General features: G+C 58.0%; 1 protein-coding gene across 7 annotated transcripts; it reads left to right on the forward strand.

Moving 5' to 3' along the window:
* The first annotated feature begins 1,416 nt into the window (after positions 1-1,416).
* On the forward strand, positions 1,417-17,428 carry ETV4 (ETS variant transcription factor 4). 7 transcript variants are annotated; one of them, XM_055131872.1, is made up of 14 exons: positions 1,417-1,605; positions 1,894-1,947; positions 2,100-2,245; positions 2,440-2,533; positions 2,790-2,837; positions 9,858-9,911; positions 11,688-11,811; positions 12,294-12,452; positions 12,559-12,827; positions 15,314-15,388; positions 15,554-15,622; positions 15,790-15,962; positions 16,386-16,487; positions 16,759-17,428. In XM_055131872.1, exons 3-14 carry the CDS (start codon positions 2,186-2,188, stop codon positions 16,981-16,983), a joined length of 1,452 nt encoding a protein of 483 aa, XP_054987847.1. In that variant the 5' UTR covers positions 1,417-1,605; positions 1,894-1,947; positions 2,100-2,185; the 3' UTR covers positions 16,984-17,428. The 7 variants fall into 7 exon arrangements, with proteins under 7 accessions (XP_054987847.1, XP_004621028.2, XP_054987843.1 ...); XM_004620971.2 differs by lacking the exon at positions 1,894-1,947 and having other exon boundaries at positions 1,424-1,605; positions 2,135-2,245; XM_055131868.1 differs by lacking the exon at positions 1,894-1,947 and having other exon boundaries at positions 1,424-1,605; positions 2,135-2,245; positions 12,312-12,452.
* Positions 17,429-17,852: the final 424 nt, after the last annotated feature.

Raw genomic sequence — 17,852 nt, forward strand, 5'->3', positions numbered from 1 at the left:
GGCCCAAACCCCCAAAGTAATAAATAAATTAAAAAAGAAGAATTCACCAGAGCTAGAGTGATAGGTGTGGCCTTAAAACAGGAACCACAACAAAAAGGGGATTGGAGAGACAATACAGTGGGTTAGGCACTTGCCTTACATGTGGCCAATCAGGGTTTGATCCTAGGTAACCCCATATGTCCCCTGTCCCCAATCCTGCCAGGAGTGATCCCAGAGCCCAGAGCCAAGAGTAAGCTCAGCCAGATATCAACAAAAAACAAGCAAATAAACAAATAAAAGAATAAAGTGACTTCATGCCCTTTGTGCCCCTTGGCTGCAACCTAAACTGCCATCAAGTGTCCAGTGAGGTGACCACCCGAGAGCACCCAGCATTGGACCTATGCTATGGCCCAGTAAATGTCTATGGACTGTAGTGATGAATGAATGAGGGAAGGAAGATGTGACTAGCTCTTTGGCTAAAACGGGAAGCAGTCCTGCTCCCAGGCCATCGGATCCTTTGAGGCCTCTAAAATCCCTAATGCCCTACATTTGCTCTCAGGTATGAGGAAAGGCGGCTGAGAAGGGATGGCACTTACTTTCAGGAGTCTGGCTGGGCCCTCTGCTTGCTGCTGCAATCAGTAGAAAGTGGGTCACAGAGCAGCTGTGCAGAGCTGAGCCCCTTGAGGAAGGGCCTGGATTCCATGCCAGCTCACACTTTCCGAGGGTGCCTACTGTACATCAGCTGTGGTCACATAGCTGTAGTTCATTTGATTGTCTCTGCTAAGGGCTCTGCTGTCTGGAGAATGTGGTGGGGATCAGGGGCGATGAACGCTGGCCTAGTCACCGCACTCTCTGGGATTTCATTTTCTATCTCAGTACAAAGGAAACAATAGAACCACTTCGCTACGTCTGGGAAAGTCGAGTACATGAAAGCATAGCACTTCATAACTGCTGGGTTGATATTGTTCCTCTGGGCACAGAACCGCTCGCTTCCACACCCCCACCCCCACCCCGCCCCGGCGCACACGCAGGCATGACCACACTCCCACGTACACGCAGATGCACAGAGACGTGTGCAAGTCAATAGGAGAATCTCAGAACCAGGCCACCGACCGGCCGCGCCGGGAAGCCGTCGGATCCTCAGCTTCCCTCCTTTTCACTCAGCACTCTTTATGAATGAACTCCGGCCGCGCGGAGGTGATTTTTTTTTTTTTTATGAATGGGAGCTCAGGCCGTGAATGAAGCCCAGAGCCAGCCCCTGCGTTCTGATTGGCTCCCGCGGCTGGGAAACTCCGCCCCGCACTAGGTCGGGCGAGCGTCCCGATTGGCTGGCGTGCCCGGCCCTGGGGTTTCATTCACAAAAGTCAATGAAACAAAGGGAACAGGGTGGTGGTGAGGGGGGTGCGGGAGGGGGGGTAAGAGAGCCGAGGCCGAGAGGCGAAGGAAATGCACCAATCAGCAGCTCCCCGGGGCTCACAACTGTCGGCGGCGCCGGGAAAACAAGCCGGTGCGCGGGGTACCCCAGGCCGGGGCAGCCTCGCTCCGGCCTAGCCCCGCGGCCCTCGGTGCCGGCCCCGGGGCATGCTCCGAGCCCCTGCGGCTCCAGCACTGACGCCCCGGCCTCAGGTGAGGCTGCGGGAAGGGAGGGACGGAGAATATTTGTGATTCCCCCGCTTCGCTCCAGCACCCCCCCGCCCCCCACTCGCCGCCGCCTCCGCAGATTCCAAGTCCGGGGTGGGGGTGGGGGTAAGAGGCGCGAGGATTTAGGGCTGGAGGGGGCTCGGGAGCTGTGGGCGTGCGAACGGTACGCGCCTCGGCCTCCGCGCTCGAGCGCACACACATACACGCACACACATACACGCGCGCGCGCGCACACACATGCACACACGCGCACACACATGTCTTATGTAACAGAGCTCGGGCAGAGCGGAGCTGCAGAAAGCGACCGAAGCCGGCTCCTAGGAGCAGGTGGGACGGTCTCCCTCCTTTGGCGGGAGGGGAGCGGTGGCGGCGCCCAGCTCGGGGCCGGAGTGAGTCGGAGAAGTTTTGCGGTCTGGCGCCGAGCCCCGACCCCGCTCCCGCCGTGCAGCCCTGACCCGCCCCCACCGCTGCTTTCCCAGGACTGTGCGCGGACGCGGCCCCCTCCCCCCGCCAGGTCTCTGCCCCCGCGCGGGGCCCGAGCCGCGCGGCCAGAGGGAGCGGCCGGATGGATCGGAGGATGAAAGGCGGATACTTGGACCAGCAAGTGCCCTATACCTTCAGCAGCGTGAGCGCCGCGCCGGCCTCCACGCCCGCCCCCGCCCCGCACCCCGCCCCCGCCCGGCCCGCGGACCCTGCCCCGCCAGACCTGCCTGCGGGGGGCCCCGTCTCCCCGGCCCCCGAATCACCCCGGGACCCCGGCCCCGCCCCCATACCAGGTGGCCCAGGGTGACCCGGGGGCATTCCTCCCCCTCTCCGCAGAAATCGCCCGGAAATGGAATCTTGCGCGAAGCTCTGATGGTCCCGCAGGGGAAGCTCATGGACCCGGGCTCCCTGCCGCCCCCCGACTCCGAAGGTAAAGAACTGGAAGGACAAACCGACTCCCCCTGCCACACACACACACACACACACACGAACGCGCGCGCGCGCGCACACGCGCGTACACACACACACACACACCTGGAGCTCTGCGCACTTTCCCCCTAAACACTCGCCCACTAAATTCTCTGCCTCTACCCCCGACGGGGCGGCGGTCCCCCGGCCAGCTAGGGTTCCCTTTCTCCCTGCATCACCCCGCCTCACCTTCTCCAATTCCATTATTCACCCCTCAGATCTCTTCCAGGATCTCAGCCACTTTCAGGAGACGTGGCTGGCTGAAGGTGAGTAGTTTTGTGACCTTTTTATTGGGGTGGGAGGTGCGCCCTAGCGCTGATCCAACCTGTCCCTTCCGCTGTCCTTGCACCCCCCTCAGTCCCCAGCTTGCCAAGCCCCCGCTCCCCAAGTCCGCTGCCTCCTGTGCTCCCCAGGGCCCAGTGTGGACACTTATATTGATATTTATTTTCCCTGCCCTGAGCCAGGCTTGTGTAACTAGGCCTGGGGATGAATCAGACCATTGTGTGGGGTATTTGCTTATTTGAATGGAACTTGGCCCCAGGCCCGTTTTCCTGGTTGAAATTTTCATTTGCAAAGTTTGTTTGCTGCAGCTACCCGCCAAGGTGTGTTTTGGGGTGGGGGTGGAGCGACCAGAGTGGGAAACGCGATTCCTTACCTATTTTCGGGAGTTGCCAAAACATTTATTTTTACCCTCTTGGTTTCTCTTCTTTCCAAACCTCAGTGCCAAACAATTTAGCATCTGAGCCAAAAGATCAACAAAAGTGTATTCCTTTTTTTTTCCAGCAATTTGAAAAGTGGGAACAGCCCCTCAACCTCCCCCCTTAAGTCCCCCCAACCCCTGCCTTGATTATAATTCTAATTCTGATGACCACAGATTCTCCCTTCTCCATCCCTCCTGAATACCTCCAGCCCCGGCAAAATTCTCTTTTGCATGCTGGGGAATTCACTGTGAGCTGACTAGGGAGGAGTATTCTCAGGGTGCCCCAATTGAATTCATGGGTGTGTTTTGGTGGGGCCCAAGAGTGTCTCTGGTGGGGTTGCAGATTGGAGACGGATGGGGTTGGACAGCCTCGGGGAGCGTAGGGTTAATGCCCCCATCTTAGAGTCCCTTTAGTTTAACTCTTAAAACCAAAGCGGCCAAACCTATTCTATCACGGAGGTTTTTTCTCTTCCTTTCTATTACCCAGTTCCTCTACTTGGGGGTATTTTGGGGGTATTTTTGGTGGTTTTTTTTTTTTTTTTTTTTTTTAATGTTCAAACCCAGCCCCTCTGGAGCCTTCTATAAAAGCTTGGGGTAGAAGGGAAGGACCCTTGATGAGATCTTCACAGTGATCCTGAATCTGTCTTGACCACAAAATAGATGCATTAGCACAGTGACTCGCATAGAGCAAAGACATTTTGCGGACTTTGTGGCTGAGTGACCACCCTGGGTACTGGGGGAGATCTCAGGGTCTTGTACACGTCTGCCCTGCCTCAGCGAGCCCTTCATGGCCAGCTCCAGGCGCGGTCCAGGCGAGCTTTGCCTGGCGCGCCCATCCTCCTCCCGAGGTTCCGGCTGAGCCGGGCTGAAGATCACAGAGGTGTCAGTTTCCAGGGGCTCAGAGACTTCCTTTCCCCACGCCTGCTCTCCGGCCGGGCTCCTTCTGTCCGCAGAGGGTCCCTGAGCTTCCGCCGTGGGCAGCTCCTGGGGCTGTGATTGGGGGTAGGCTCGGCCGCTGAGAGCATTTTTCTAGCAGCAGTGGGTCCATTTGGGGGTGTGGGGGTTTGGCAAGGGAAAGGGGGTGGGGGTGGGGGTGGGGGTTGCTTTGGTCAGCCGTGGCTGCCCCACCCCCTTGGTGGTGGGGTCTCCAGAGAGTCCGTGTCTCTCTGTCTGTGTCAGTGTGTGAGTGAGGCGTGTTGGTGTCTTATTGCTGCCCTGGGAGTCCCTGGACATTTAAATCTAGTGGGTGGGGAGGTGGGGTGGGGGTGGGGGTGCTCTGGGATCTCCTTGGTTCCCTGTCCTTCCGAGGGAGCAGCTCAGGTTCCCGGCTGCCAGTGGATGGCCAGGCCTGAGGGGGGATGCTGAGGCCGCCTGCTCTTTCCCACTCTCTCTGCGGAGACAGATGCAGCTGCCGGGGCCCTGTGCCCCTGCACCACCCCACCAGCACCCCAGTCTCCTCTCCTGCCTCTTCCCACCAGGTCAGTGACCCCTGCTGCCCAGGGGGAGCTTTGGGGGGGCTGGGGGTAATGGCGGCGGGGGAAAGAATCTGCTTCTTTGGACTCTTGCCAGAGGTGGGGCGCATCAGGAAGAATGGGTGGGGGGCTGGTATCTTCCCAAGGGCCTGGATTGCAGAGAAGCAGTGGGTCAGTCGGGTGGGTGGGGGGGGGGTGGAGCCGTGAAAACTGGGGAGGGTGTCCAGGTCAGATCTGAGCGGATGTGGTTGTGGGTCCGGAGTCCCGAGTCCAGGCATCTTTGGGGTGAGTGTGAGTGGGCGCTGTAGGAGGGGGGATGGGGTTTTTATAGACATTGGGGAGGGGTGAACTGAGGCTCAGAGGGTGTGTCTGATTTGGGGGTGTCTGGGTTCTTCCGAATTGCTGGAGAAAGACTCAGCATGTTGAGCCTAGGCGGTGTCTAGTTATGGTCAAAGATGCGCTGCTTCCAGCCGGGGGGTCTTTCTGAATTTATTGGGGGCTCTCAGGAGCTCCAGGGACAATGGATTGGTGGCTTTGGTAGAAAGGAACAGTGGCTTCATGTGTGAATGTTCCTAAGACCTGGGGGGGTGTCTCCAGACACCCCTATCCCTGTGGACAGTTTTCCAGGGTCTTTGAACCAAGGCGTCTTTGCTTTTGTGTGTAAAATTGTTGGGGAGCACGATCCCTAAAGGAATATGATGTTTCTAGGGAGAGTGTGACCCCTCCCTGCTGTGGGCTACTCAGAGGGTGGCTCTGTGGCCCCCTTTCTGTCGCATTGCTGCTCCTGAATCTTCCTTGGGGCTCTCCAGCTCCTTTGCACTTTTTTTCTCTCCCCCAATTCCCCCCCCCCGTGCCCCGTGTTTGTCCGTCCAAAAGGAGAGGGGGTGTATGTGTGAGGGGGTGCTTGTGAAAATGGTGCATTTTTCTTGAGGGCTGCCCTGAAGTCAAAGGGTTTGGGGGTGTGGGTCTGGTATACCATCATCTCATAGGAGCTTTGTCTTTGGGGAAGAAATGGAGTTCTTTCTAATCACAGTGCCTCCTTCTCCATCTCTACCTCCTCCCCTTCCAGAAAGCTCTTGGGGACAAATGTCCCCTCCATGGAGAGAACTGGTTCCTTCCAGCACAGAGGCAGTCAGGAGGGGGCAGGGTAAGGGTGAGAGACAGGCCAGTGGTGACAATGGAACACAGGGGAATGACCCCCCCACAACCCAGATGCCCCGTCATCCTTAAAGCAGGAGAGTGAGGGGGCAAACTCAGTGGTGGGAGGTGCCTGACCCAGAGTGCCATTGTTTGGCCCTCTGGGATGTCCCCGAAGCCCAGCTAGGGAGGGCCCTACCCCCCCTCTTGGAGGAATCGTCCTTAAAATTCCCTCTGGGCATGATGCTGGCCTGGCCCTGCTCCCACCCTCCCTACCCAGGCAGATAAGCTCCACCTTCGTGCCAGGATAGAGTTGGGACACAGGCTGGCGGCCACAACGCCGCCTCTTCCACAAAGAGTGTGGCAGGCTCGCAAGACCAAACATGGTGTGAGAAGTTCTCCCGCTCTCCAGGAACGCAGGCTCGGGCTGCTGTTGTGCCTATTTCGAGCCTTGTTGATAGTCTCGGAGCCCCGAGGCCCGGGCCTGCCCCTCCGGGAAGCGAGCGTCTCTATTGGGGAGGGGCCAGGCAGGTGGGGCTTAGGCACTCCCAGATGGCTGGGGCTCGGGCTCTGGGGAGTGGGGAGGTCTGCGGGCTGTGGGTGGTCTCCTCGGCCAGGAGGGGCGGTGGTCACCTTCAGGCCTGAGGTGGGAGGAAAGGCTCGGTGACCCTCTAGAGCTCACTGGCATCATGTGACCCGCCCTCTGACGCCAGTGAGAGGTGCCCCCAGCCCATTACCTCAGTGGAAACTGGCAGCTAATGAAGCCCCAGAGGGGCCCAGAGTGCGTCAGTCTCCCCCAAGTTCTGCACCCTCCCTGCCCTCGGGACCACCCGCCTCCCCCTTGTCTGGGTAGCAGGGAGGGGAGATTTGCTCATCGTCCTCCATCCCCCCCCATCCTGCCCCTGTCGGTGGGCCAGCAGGAGGAGCTTGGCTGAGCAGGAAGGCCTCCATTCCCCCGTTCCCCACGCCCGCCTTGCTGGGGGCTGAGCCCCGTGGAGCGGGTGTGTGGGATGAGACTTTGCAGGGCAGGAAACTGTTGCTGTGGTCAGTGGCAGGGCCCACACCTAGTGGTGCTGACTTGCGGTGGGGGACATGCAGTGGTGGGGATCGAAGGTCCCCACCTCACACAGGTAGTGACTGTGCTGCATGGTTGAGCCAGCACCCCCCTCCCCCCCCCCACGAGTCCGCACGAGGCCTCTGGAGCCTGGTGCGGGCAGCACCCCAACCTTGCTTGCTCTCCCGAAGAGAAGTGAGAAGTCTTTGTGTTGGCCGAGGAATTTCCCTTCCTGCGGATGTGTTCCTTCGCTTGCGAATTCTTTATTGTGTGTCTGTGTCTGTGTGTGTTTGGGGCCACACCCAGCAGTACTCAGGGGCTCCTCCAAGCAGCCCCATATTTGGGGGTTACCCCTTGTTGTTGCTTGGGGTAGGAAGCAGGGGTAGGGGTGGGGGGGAAACACCTTGCAGTCTCGGGATCATGTGCTCCACCCTTTGAGCTGTTTCCCAGGCTTCGAGAACTGCTTTCTATGGGCTTCTTTCTCATCAATTGTTCAGTAGACATCCCTGGCAGCTAAATTCTACAAATACCCCCCCCCCCACCTCTCCTTCTGACAAGAAGTTACCTGAAATGCGCTTGGTGCTTCTGATACTTAAAACAGTTTGGTGAGGGCCAGAGAGAAAGAGTACAGCAGGTTGGGCTCTTGCCTGCTATGTGGCAGACCCAGGTTCAGTCCCCCGGATCCTGTGTGGTCCCCTGAGCTCGACCAGGAGTGATCACTGAGCACAGAGTCAGGAGTAAGTCCTGAGCACTGCTGGGTATAACCCCCAAACTAATAAAACAAGTTAGCGAGTAACTCTCTTGCTCCCCATCTCCTGATGTTGCTGGGGCCCGGCAGGAGGCGGGGGGTCATGGGAGAGCTGGTCATGGGTCAGCATCTCTCCTGTCCTTGCTCCCAGGCCCACCGTTGGCTCGGGAGGGCTAGGACTGACCCCTGGGACAAAGACTGCCTTGAGCCAGACCAGTTCAGGGACTGAACAAGACAGAGCAAAGCCCTGGCATGTGGGCCCTTCGGGTCTGGGTATCAACCAGGCAAACACAGATGTGTCAGCTCCACCCAGGCGGTCTGTGGGGGCACAGGATACTAGGGGATGTTACCAACACTCCGCTGCCAGGATCTGGGCGGGCATGAGAATCTGGGAGCTAAGACTTTAGTGGCCAGAAAGAACAGGCAGGCGGGGGTGGGGGGGGTGGGAAGTGGGGGAACAGCGCTGCTGAGACCTGAGAACTAGGAAGGAGACAGAACTCTGGAGACGGACGGCTTCTGGGGCCAGCAGGGCCAGGCTGAGGGGCATGGAGGCCGTTTAGGGCCCCGACTTTAAGCAAGAGAGAGATAGTGATGTGGTGATCCCGCAGCTTTGTAGAGAACAATGGATGGTGGGAGGCGGGAGTGGGAGTGGGAGTTCAGTTAAGAGGCCATGGCTGGGGTCCAAGTAGGAAATGCTCGTGCCTTGGCCCAGGAGGGAAGGAGCTGGTATGCGCATGCGCATGAGTGTGTGTGTGTGTGTGTGCATGTGTGGTGTACGCGTGAGCATGTGTGTGTGTCTGTATGTGCATGTGTGCGTGTGTATGCACGAGCGTGTGTGTACACGTGAGCATGAGTGTGTGTGTGTGTGTGTGTGTGTGTGTGTGTGTGTGTGTGTGTGTGTATATACATACACGCACAGGGGTGGGTGCGAGAGGGTGGTATTGCTTGTTCAAGGTTAGGAACATGGATGTGACCTCCAACCTCCGCCACTCTGGCCCTTCCCTAATGTCTGCTTTGAGAGCAGAGACCCGTGGAACAAGAGTCCAGTTTCCCTGGGTTCCGATCTTCTTCGGCGGCCACCCCCAATCTGGCCTGAGCCCTTCTCTTCAAGTTCAGAATCTACCCTTCACTCTTCCTGATGCCATCTGGGTTCCTGAGAGGGGGAGGTGGAAGCTGTGGGGAAGGCCAGAATAAACTAGCAATCAGCCTAGTGTTGAGGTTGGAGCAGAGGGCTGGTGCTGCCGATGGGATTTTTCTTTTCTTTTCTTTTTTTTGCCTTTTGGGTCATACCCGGCAATGCACAGGGGTTACTCCTGGCTTTGTACTCAGGAGTTACTCCTGGCGGTGCTCAGGAGACCATATGGGATGCTGGGAATCGAACCCGGGTCGGCCACGTGCAAGGCAAATGCCCTACCCGCTGTGCTATTGCTCCAGCCCCCGATGGGATTTTTCTGCCTGAGCCCCAAGCCCAGCTCAGCCTATGCCAGCCCCCGGGGCGGCCCCTCAGACCCCTGGGTTTCTGTGCTCTGCGCGTTGCCCATTCAAGGGATGAGGCCCTAAGCTGGCATGTCCCACATCTCCTTTTGAGAGCATCTTCGCCTGCTCCAACACTTCTCTGCCTCAGCTTCACCTAGCAGGGGTTAAAGGTCAGCGAGAGGACGCAGCCGGGAGGGCCTTTGCCTTGCCCAGGACCAAAGTGGGTTCGATCCCAGCACTCCATATAGTCCTTCCAAGCACTGTCAGGAGCGGGCACAGAGAGACAAGTAAGACCTGAGCAGTGCCACATGCGGCGCTGAAACTAAGCCAAGCAAAAATACAGGAGAGATTCTGGAGCCGAGTGCAGATACTGGCTCCAGGAAGCCTTCACCTCCCGCTGGGGCCTGGGCTCTGAGCTTTGAGGGAACTTTGTAGGAGACACTTTGGGTACCTCAGAAACTTGGAGAGAATAGAGACAAAGTAGCTAGGAAAAGACCCTGGAATCTGCTCGGACAGGTTCTGAGACCTCCTGGGCCTCCCCTCAGAGGGCTGCAGGGCCCAGGTGGACTTGCCCTGGGCACTGGAAGGCTGGTTCTCCACCCCCACCCCATCACCCCATGCTGGGCTCTAATAAAAGGTTTCTTCGGGGCTGCCACCCAAGGCCCCCACCCCCCACTCACCTCTGACCTCTCTCTGCAGCTCAGGTACCGGACAGTGATGAGCAGTTTGTTCCTGATTTCCATGCAGAGAATTGTGAGTAGGGGGCTGTGTGTGTTGGGGGGGGTAGTGGGATGGGAGGGTGAAGGGAGGGGCTGGAAGTGAGTTACTTGTATTGAGCTAGCAGAACAGAGAGGGGTCAAGAGCTAGGATGAGGGGGAGGGGAGGGGGAGGGAAGGCGGGTGCTCCCCTTAAACACCCAGGTTCCTGGCATAGCGGTGGCCCCAAACCAACCAAATGGGCTGGAGCAATAGCACAGCAGGTAGGGCGTTTATCTTGCACGTGGCCAACCCGGGTTCAATTCCCAGCATCCCATATGGTCCTCCGGGCACCTCCAGGAGTAATTCCTGAGTGCAGAGCCAGGAGTAACCCCTGTGCATCGCTGGGTGTGACCCAAAAAAGCAAACCCACCAAACAACAACCAAAAATAGACCAGCAAGTTCCTTCCTAAAGAAAAGGGGTAGTGCATTTGCCTTGCACTCTGCCGGCCCAGGTTCAATCCCCAGCATCCCATATTCTCCTGGTACTCAAAGTCCCCTGGAGTACCAGGAGAATCTCTGAGTTGGTGGGGTGGGGGGAGAGGAAAGGAAAGGGTGAATGCAGGGTTTCTCATTTTGGGTTTTGGATACAAAGCCTCAGGCTGTCACTGGGTGATGAAGGCCTTGGTTCCAGTGGGGACTTCCCATTCTATCTCTGTGACTTCAGAACTCACACTTTGCCTCTCTGGTCCTTTGTTTTCTATTTTTGAAATAAGGGGATTGAACCAATTTCTCAAGGTTCAGGTATAACATTCTGAGTTACTTTCATGCAATTTAGGAGTAGGAGACTTAAGTTGCACAGAGCCAGTGCAATCATTATCACCAGTTGGTGACAATGTCTGTAGGCATTTTTGATTGTCATAGCTTGGTTACGTAAAGAGGGTTCTGTCACATTCCATGGATAGAAGCCAGGGTACTGCTAAACAGCCTACAGCCACACAACACACAACACACACATACACTCAGACAGCCACACATGCTCATACACACATACACTCATATAAACACAATCACACATATACATACATACACACACACACATATATATATATACTCATACACTTACACACACACACACACACACACGCTCCTTTTCTTTCATTAACAACCAGATCTAGACACATGCCACATGTCAGTAATTCTGCTACTGAGAAACTTTGCTTTGCTATTACTGTTCTCAGGAGTGTGCGCCACTGTCACTGTCACTGTCATCCTGTTGCTCATCGATTTGTTCGAGCAAGCACCAATAACGTCTCACACCATGAGACTTATTGTTACTGTTTTTGGCATATCCAATACGCCACGGGTAGCTTGCCAGGCTCTGCCGTGCGGGCTCCATACTCCCGGTAGCTTGCCGGGCTCTCCGAGAGGGGCAGAGGAATTGAACACGGGTCGGCCACTGGGATGAAAAAGTACACAAATGATTAGAATAGCAGCTTACAGAAACATGCATGACTTTCTGCAAAAAAAAGCAAAACTTAGGGGCCTGAGTGATAGTACAGTGGGGTGGGCTCTTCCCTTGCATGCGGCCGACCCAGGTTAGTTTCTTTGGTTAATCGGGGACATCGACTTGACACATAGAGCCGGTGTCACGACAGTAGTCCTACTGTTGTGAGACGCGGCTGACCACAGATGTCTGAAAAACGAAAAAGCAAGAGGCAGAGGCAGTCTGGGATTCCCCGCGGGTCCTCTAGAAGTGGAAGCAGCCTGGCCTGCCTCTTGAGGGACACCCTGGGACTCGTCTCTGCTCTCCCCCACGCCCCCGCCCCCGCAGTAGCCTTCCACAGCCCCACCACCAGGATCAAGAAGGAGCCCCGGAGCCCCCGCACAGAGCCAGCTGTTCCCTGCAGCAGGAAGCTGCCGCGGCCCTACCATGGCGAGCAGTGCCTTTATTCCAGGTGAGCATCTCAGAACCAGGAAGGCCTGGAACCAGGAGGGGCGCTCTGGGCTGGAATGTGCCTCTGACCACTCGATAACGGCCTGTGTGGTGAGACACAGCAAAGCTGTGTGAGCTTGGAAGGGAACACAGGCTCAGAGTCTCCTCGGGAAAAAGACTCAGTGTCCTGGGGCCCGCGTTTTGCTCATGGAACAGTATCTGTCCCTCCGAGGCCAGCTACTGGGGGCCGGGGGTACAGCTCCTTGGTTGAGCACAGCCCCCACCACCGCCGTGTGGGGCCTCCGGTTCCATTCCCTTCCTACCCCCCAAGAATGGGGACTGCTGAGAGTTCCTGGGCCTGAGTGTGGCCCCTGCAATTCCTGGCCCTGCTTCTCACCCCTTTCTCCTTCCCTAGTCCCTGTGACGTCACTTCCCCCGGGAGGAAGGGTTCAAAGATGTTCGTCTTGTTTCTCTGCCCTTTCCTTGCCTCCCCCTCAACTCCAGTGCCTATGACCCCCCTAGACAAATCTCCATCAAGTCTCCTGCCCCTGGTGCTCCCGGACAGTCACCCCTGCAGCCTTTCACCCGGGCAGAACAACGGAATTTCCTGAGATCTAGTGCCGCCCAGCCCCATCCTAGCCATGGGTACCTTGGGGAGCACAGGTAAGGGACCCAGCCCACGGGGTCCCCCATCCCTCAGTATTCTTGGGAATGGCAGGCATTGGGGTGAGGGGGCTTCATTTAATACTCTCTGCTCTGCCTTCTCCAGCTCCGTCTTCCAGCAACCTCTGGACATTGGACACTCCTTTGCATCCTCTCAGGGAGGGGCCCGGGACCCCCTCCCAGGCCCCTACCAACACCAGCTGTCGGAGCCCTGCCCGCCCTACCCGCAGCAGAGCTTCAAGCAGGAATATCTTGACCCCCTGTACGAGCAGGCGGGCCAGCCCCCCGTGGGCCAGGGAGGGGCCAGTGGGCACAGTTACCCAGGGGTGGGGGTGGTGATCAAACAGGAGCAGACGGACTTCGCCTATGACTCAGGTGAGACATCTTGCTGGCGGAAGGGGATTCGGGGGAGGCATTTCAGGGTGGGTGGCATGGGATGGGATGAACCCACATGGTTTTTGGTGTTACCATCCAGTTCATCCACCGTCCACTTCTGTCCACTTTTTCCCCCCATAGATTCAGAAGAGTAGTCGTTTACTTTTGGGGCGGGGAAGGGAGGGTGCGTGCACCTGGTAGTGCTCAGGGATCACTCCTGATGATGTTGGGGGGACCCCCAGTGGAGTACTGGGGATCAAGCCTGGGTCGGCTGCATGTAAGGCATCCGCTTCACTACCTGCAGGACTGTCTCTCAGGTCCTAAATGGACATTTTCTTTTTGACTTTGAGTGTTTTGTGTCTGTGTTGGGGGCGGGTGTGTGTGTATGGCCACACCCAGGAGTGCTCCTAGGCTACTCTCAGCTTTATGCTCAGGAACTGCTCCCAGCAATAATACCAGAAATTGGGGCTGGAGCAATAGCACAGTGGGTAGGGCATTTGCCTTGCATGTGGCCAACCCGGGTTCGATTCCCAGCATCCTACATGGTCCCCCGAGCACCACCAGGAGTTATTCCTGAGGGCAGAGCCAGGAGTTAACCCCTGTGCATTGCCGGGTGTGACCCAATAATAATAATAATAATAATACCAGAAATTGAACCTGAGTTACCCATGTGAGAAGGGAAATGCACTTCGCAAATTCAGTTCTCACGGCCCCCTTTTTCCTTTTTTGGTACTTTTCGGGGTACCATCTGGTGGTGCTCAGGGTGCTACTCCAGCCCAGTGCTCAGGGAACTAAACGGTACCAGGGACTGAACCCAGAAACTACTGCTTGGGCCCCAGTCCTGGAGTCATCTTCCTAAACCAAATTTCCAAAATCTCTCCCCCTCTCCGCCACTGAGGGTCGAATCCAATCCAGGTCTCATGCAAACAAGACATAACTTCATGGTGATCCATATCCCTGGCTGTTTGGAATTATTTTTAATGTTTATTTTGGGGGATGGGGCGCACCAGCTAGTGCTCAGGGTTTATTCCTGGGCTCTGTGTCAGTCGTGGAACCAGGAACTAGGAATGTGGTTCTGGAGATGAAACTTTAGGTTGGTCACATGCAAGGCAAGCGCCTTAACACCTAGTACCATCCCTCCGCCCCCCATTTGGAGTCTTAATGACCTCCAAAGTGCAGTTCCTGGAGCTCGTATAGAGGATGGGAGATGGCTCCGACAGATCCCTGAGCCGGGGCTCACGAGCTTAAATCCAAAGGGATCTGATGGAAGAGAAGCAGCAGCTCAAAACTAGCCAAACCCATGTTTCCTAGTAGGGATGCGGGGCTTCTGAGTGTTTTCCACGTCCTGCTTGAGTCCCCTGATTGACCGCTACCCACTGCCCTGGCCAGGAGTGTGTCCTGGACTGCTTGTCGTTTTGGGGGGGTTGCTATAACCTCAGATACAGGAAGCATTGGTAGCACGGCTTCCTCCGGGCCCCAGGAGGGATGCCTCTCTATTCTCGCTCCCGGCCCTCCGGGAGCGCGCGCTTCTCAGCCCTAAATGGGTCCACATGCCAGCCTGCAGCCCTGAGGGAGGACGCGTCCTTCCTCCGCGGCTTCTGCTACTCTGTTACTCTGTTGCGGGCGGCGGATCCGAGTTCCTTTGCAAACTTGCATTAGAGCGATCAATTCGGAGGTTAGAGAAGGCGGCCGCGGGCGAGAGCAGCTTTTGAGTTTACCTTTTCCGGGTGCCTGGTCTGTCGGTGGGAGGGTGAGCGGCGGAGCTGCGGGGCCGAGAGGGCGGCGCGCCGACCTTCAGCGGCCGCGGCCCCGAGGGCCGGCATCGGGTTACGTGCCCTTGAACTCCCGCCCCCTCCCTCGGCTTCCTGTGAATGGAGTCAGGAATTCCATTCACAAAATGGAGGCCTGAATGGGCCCGGCCTCCGCCCCCTCCCGGAGGTGTCGGGTTTCAGCGCCGCCGCCTCGCTAGGTGGGAGCGCTGCGCGGCCGCCTGCTCCCGCCGCCGGGCGGGGAAGCGGAGGGATGGGGTGGAATGTGCTCTGCTCGCGAACCCAAGCCGCGACGTACCGCTGCCCCAGTGCATTGCCTGTCTCTCCGTCTGTCCCCTTGTCCGTCCAGCTCTGCTAGGAACCTGACCCGCCCACCGGACCTTAGTCCAATTCCAAGGGAGTCACACGTGGACACCGAACCTTTTGCCCGGAGGTTCCTCCTACCCCTCCCTCCTTGCCCCCTAAAGTCGCAGGAAGCAGCTGCTCCCTGGAATCTTGGCCCGGGGAAACGGCTTGGCCCGGCCCTCAGCTGCTGCCGCCCATGCCCTCGGGCCCAGCCCTCAAGCTGAGGGGCTCAGGCCTGGCACTCCCACTGCCTGGGTGGCAGGCGGGCAGCTGGGCTGCCAGCTGGAAGCCCGGCTAGCAGGGAGATCTTGGATGTGTGGGGGGCTCCGGCCCTCAACGCCACTCCCTCCCATTGTCCTTTCTTTCCTGCAGATGTCCCGGGGTGCCCCTCCATGTACCTCCACACCGAGGGTTTCTCAGGGCCCCCCCTTGGGGACAGCAGCATGGGTAAGACACCCATCGTTCCCGTCCCTCCCCTCCCCCTGCTTTCCACTTGGAGGAGAGTCCTGCATTGGGGGGAGGGGGGGAGAGAGACGCTCCTTGATCAGGAGTCTCCCAGAATCATAATAGCAAACCCACAGATCTGAGTGACACCTCCCCCTTCTCCTTAAGGTTACAGCTATGAGAAACCCTTGCGACCATTCCCAGATGACGTGTGTGTCGTCCCTGAGAAATTTGAAGGTCAGAGGAGTTCCCGAGAGGGGCCTTAGCCTTTCTTCTGTGGGTGTATCCTCCGGAATCACACTTGGCATTATACTGGCAAAGGGCCTGCAGACGCCTGGGAGGGAAGAGGCTGGTTGGGGGTCCCAGAGGCCCGGACCCCTCAGCTCCTACTTTGCTCTTCTCAGGAGACATCAAGCAGGAAGGGGTTGCAGCGTTTCGAGAGGGGCCGCCCTACCAGCGTCGGGGCGCCCTGCAGCTCTGGCAGTTCCTGGTGGCCCTGCTGGATGACCCCACCAACGCCCATTTCATTGCCTGGACTGGCCGGGGGATGGAGTTCAAGCTAATCGAGCCTGAGGAGGTGAGCCTCTCCGGTGCCTCCCACCTCCCCCTGCACATCTGTGGGGTCTGCAGATGGGAACTGAGAAGTGGGGGCCGCCCATGCTTTACTGGACCTGAGTTCCGGCCAGGCCGGGTCACTGGGTCAGGGGCTGGGTGGGGCTGGATCGCAGGGATCACTGCCCATACTGGCCAAGAAATGTCCAGTGTTCTTTTGGGGAGTGGGGTGTGGGTGGTATTGGACCACACTCAGCGGGGTTCCGGGATTACTCCTGGCGCTGTGCTCAGGAGACCATTTGCAGTTCTGGGAATAGAACCTGGGTCATCAGCAGGCCAGCACCTTTAACGCCTATCTCCGGCCCCTCAAATGTTCTTTCTGGCTTGGCTTCCATATTCCCTCTGCTGAGCTCGACTCGCTGTCCCCACTTCCTTTTCCTGCGCCCAGGTCGCCCGGCTCTGGGGCATCCAGAAGAACCGGCCGGCCATGAATTACGACAAGCTGAGTCGCTCGCTCCGATACTACTATGAGAAAGGCATCATGCAGAAGGTCAGGCAAAGGGTCAAGGACACGAGGGTGGGGCAGGAAAGCACTTCTCAGCAGGCCTGTGGCCCGCCTAAGGTTTCCCTGCCCAAGAATACCAAGCTGAGACTGGAAGTTTCCAGAACCCGGAGAGATTGGGATGAGAGCGGAAACCAGAGGGAGCCGGCTTCTTAGAGAAACCAGCAGGGCAGGCTCCTGTGGGGGGTGGGGGAAGCTGCTGTCCCTAGTCCCTCCCTGGGTGGAGCCTGGGTGACCAACCCAGCCCCTCTTCCCGCAGGTGGCTGGCGAGCGCTATGTGTACAAGTTCGTGTGTGAGCCCGAGGCCCTCTTCTCGCTGGCCTTCCCGGACAATCAGCGGCCAGCGCTCAAGGCTGAGTTTGACCGGCCGGTCAGTGAGGAGGACACAGTCCCTTTGTCCCACTTGGACGAGAGCCCTGCTTACCTCCCAGAGCTGGCTGGCCCTGCCCAGCCCTTTGGCCCCAAGGGCGGCTACTCCTACTAGCCCCCAGCTAGTAGGGGGCACTGCCCAGTGTACATAGAGCTGTATCTGGCACTGGGAACCCCACACACTGCCGCCCACTGAGGTCTTGGGGCACATCACATTGCCCACCCTGGCCTATCTCTGAGCTGCTCGCTGGTTGCTGGGAAGGAAAAGTAGGGACTCTGCTGGGGCAAAGAAGGGGGGGGGGTACCGTCAGGCAATTCTGGGGACAGGCCTCTGGTTCCCTCTTCTATCCTGCTTGGAGGCCCAGGCTCCGCTCCCACACCAGAGAACGATGAGAGTGTTCCCACTTAACCCTGGCAGGGGTGCACCCCAGATCTCCCACTATAGGGAGAGAAGCCTGGCCCCATCTTCAGCTCCCGGCTGTGGCCCTGGACGGTTCTGCCCGTCAGTCCTTGGTGCTCTTGTGTTCCCAGAGGCAGGAGGCTGGAGTCGGGACTGTGGGGTGTGCAGAGGGTGCTGGGGGGAGCAGGGTGGGTGGGGCTCCTGCACTCGCCCCTGTGTCTCTGCTGTCCCCAGGCCTGAGAATCCACGTCCCCCTTCTCCATGTCTGCCAGGCCCCAATAAAGGTTCCTGCTTCCTGTCGGTTGTGTGTCTTCTTTGCTGCCCGGGGAATGGGCGTGCGTGTTTCGGAATAAGCTCTGGGGAATCCACCCTTTTTTCCCCTCTAGGAGTGGCCTGTGAGTGTCCAGCCCTGCCAGGGAGGCTGGAATGTCTCTGGCCCTGGGCCAGGCAGCCTCCAGACCGGGTCGGGAGGGCTCGGCACTGAGCTTTGAGGCCTTTCACAGGCTTCCTCAACGCAGGACCTTGGACCCGTGGGTCCCCATGACCCCACTATTCATATGTGTACCCCATATGTCCCCGTTCAG

This window comes from Sorex araneus, chromosome 3, assembly GCF_027595985.1.
Source record: "Sorex araneus isolate mSorAra2 chromosome 3, mSorAra2.pri, whole genome shotgun sequence".
NCBI lineage: Eukaryota > Metazoa > Chordata > Mammalia > Eulipotyphla > Soricidae > Sorex > Sorex araneus.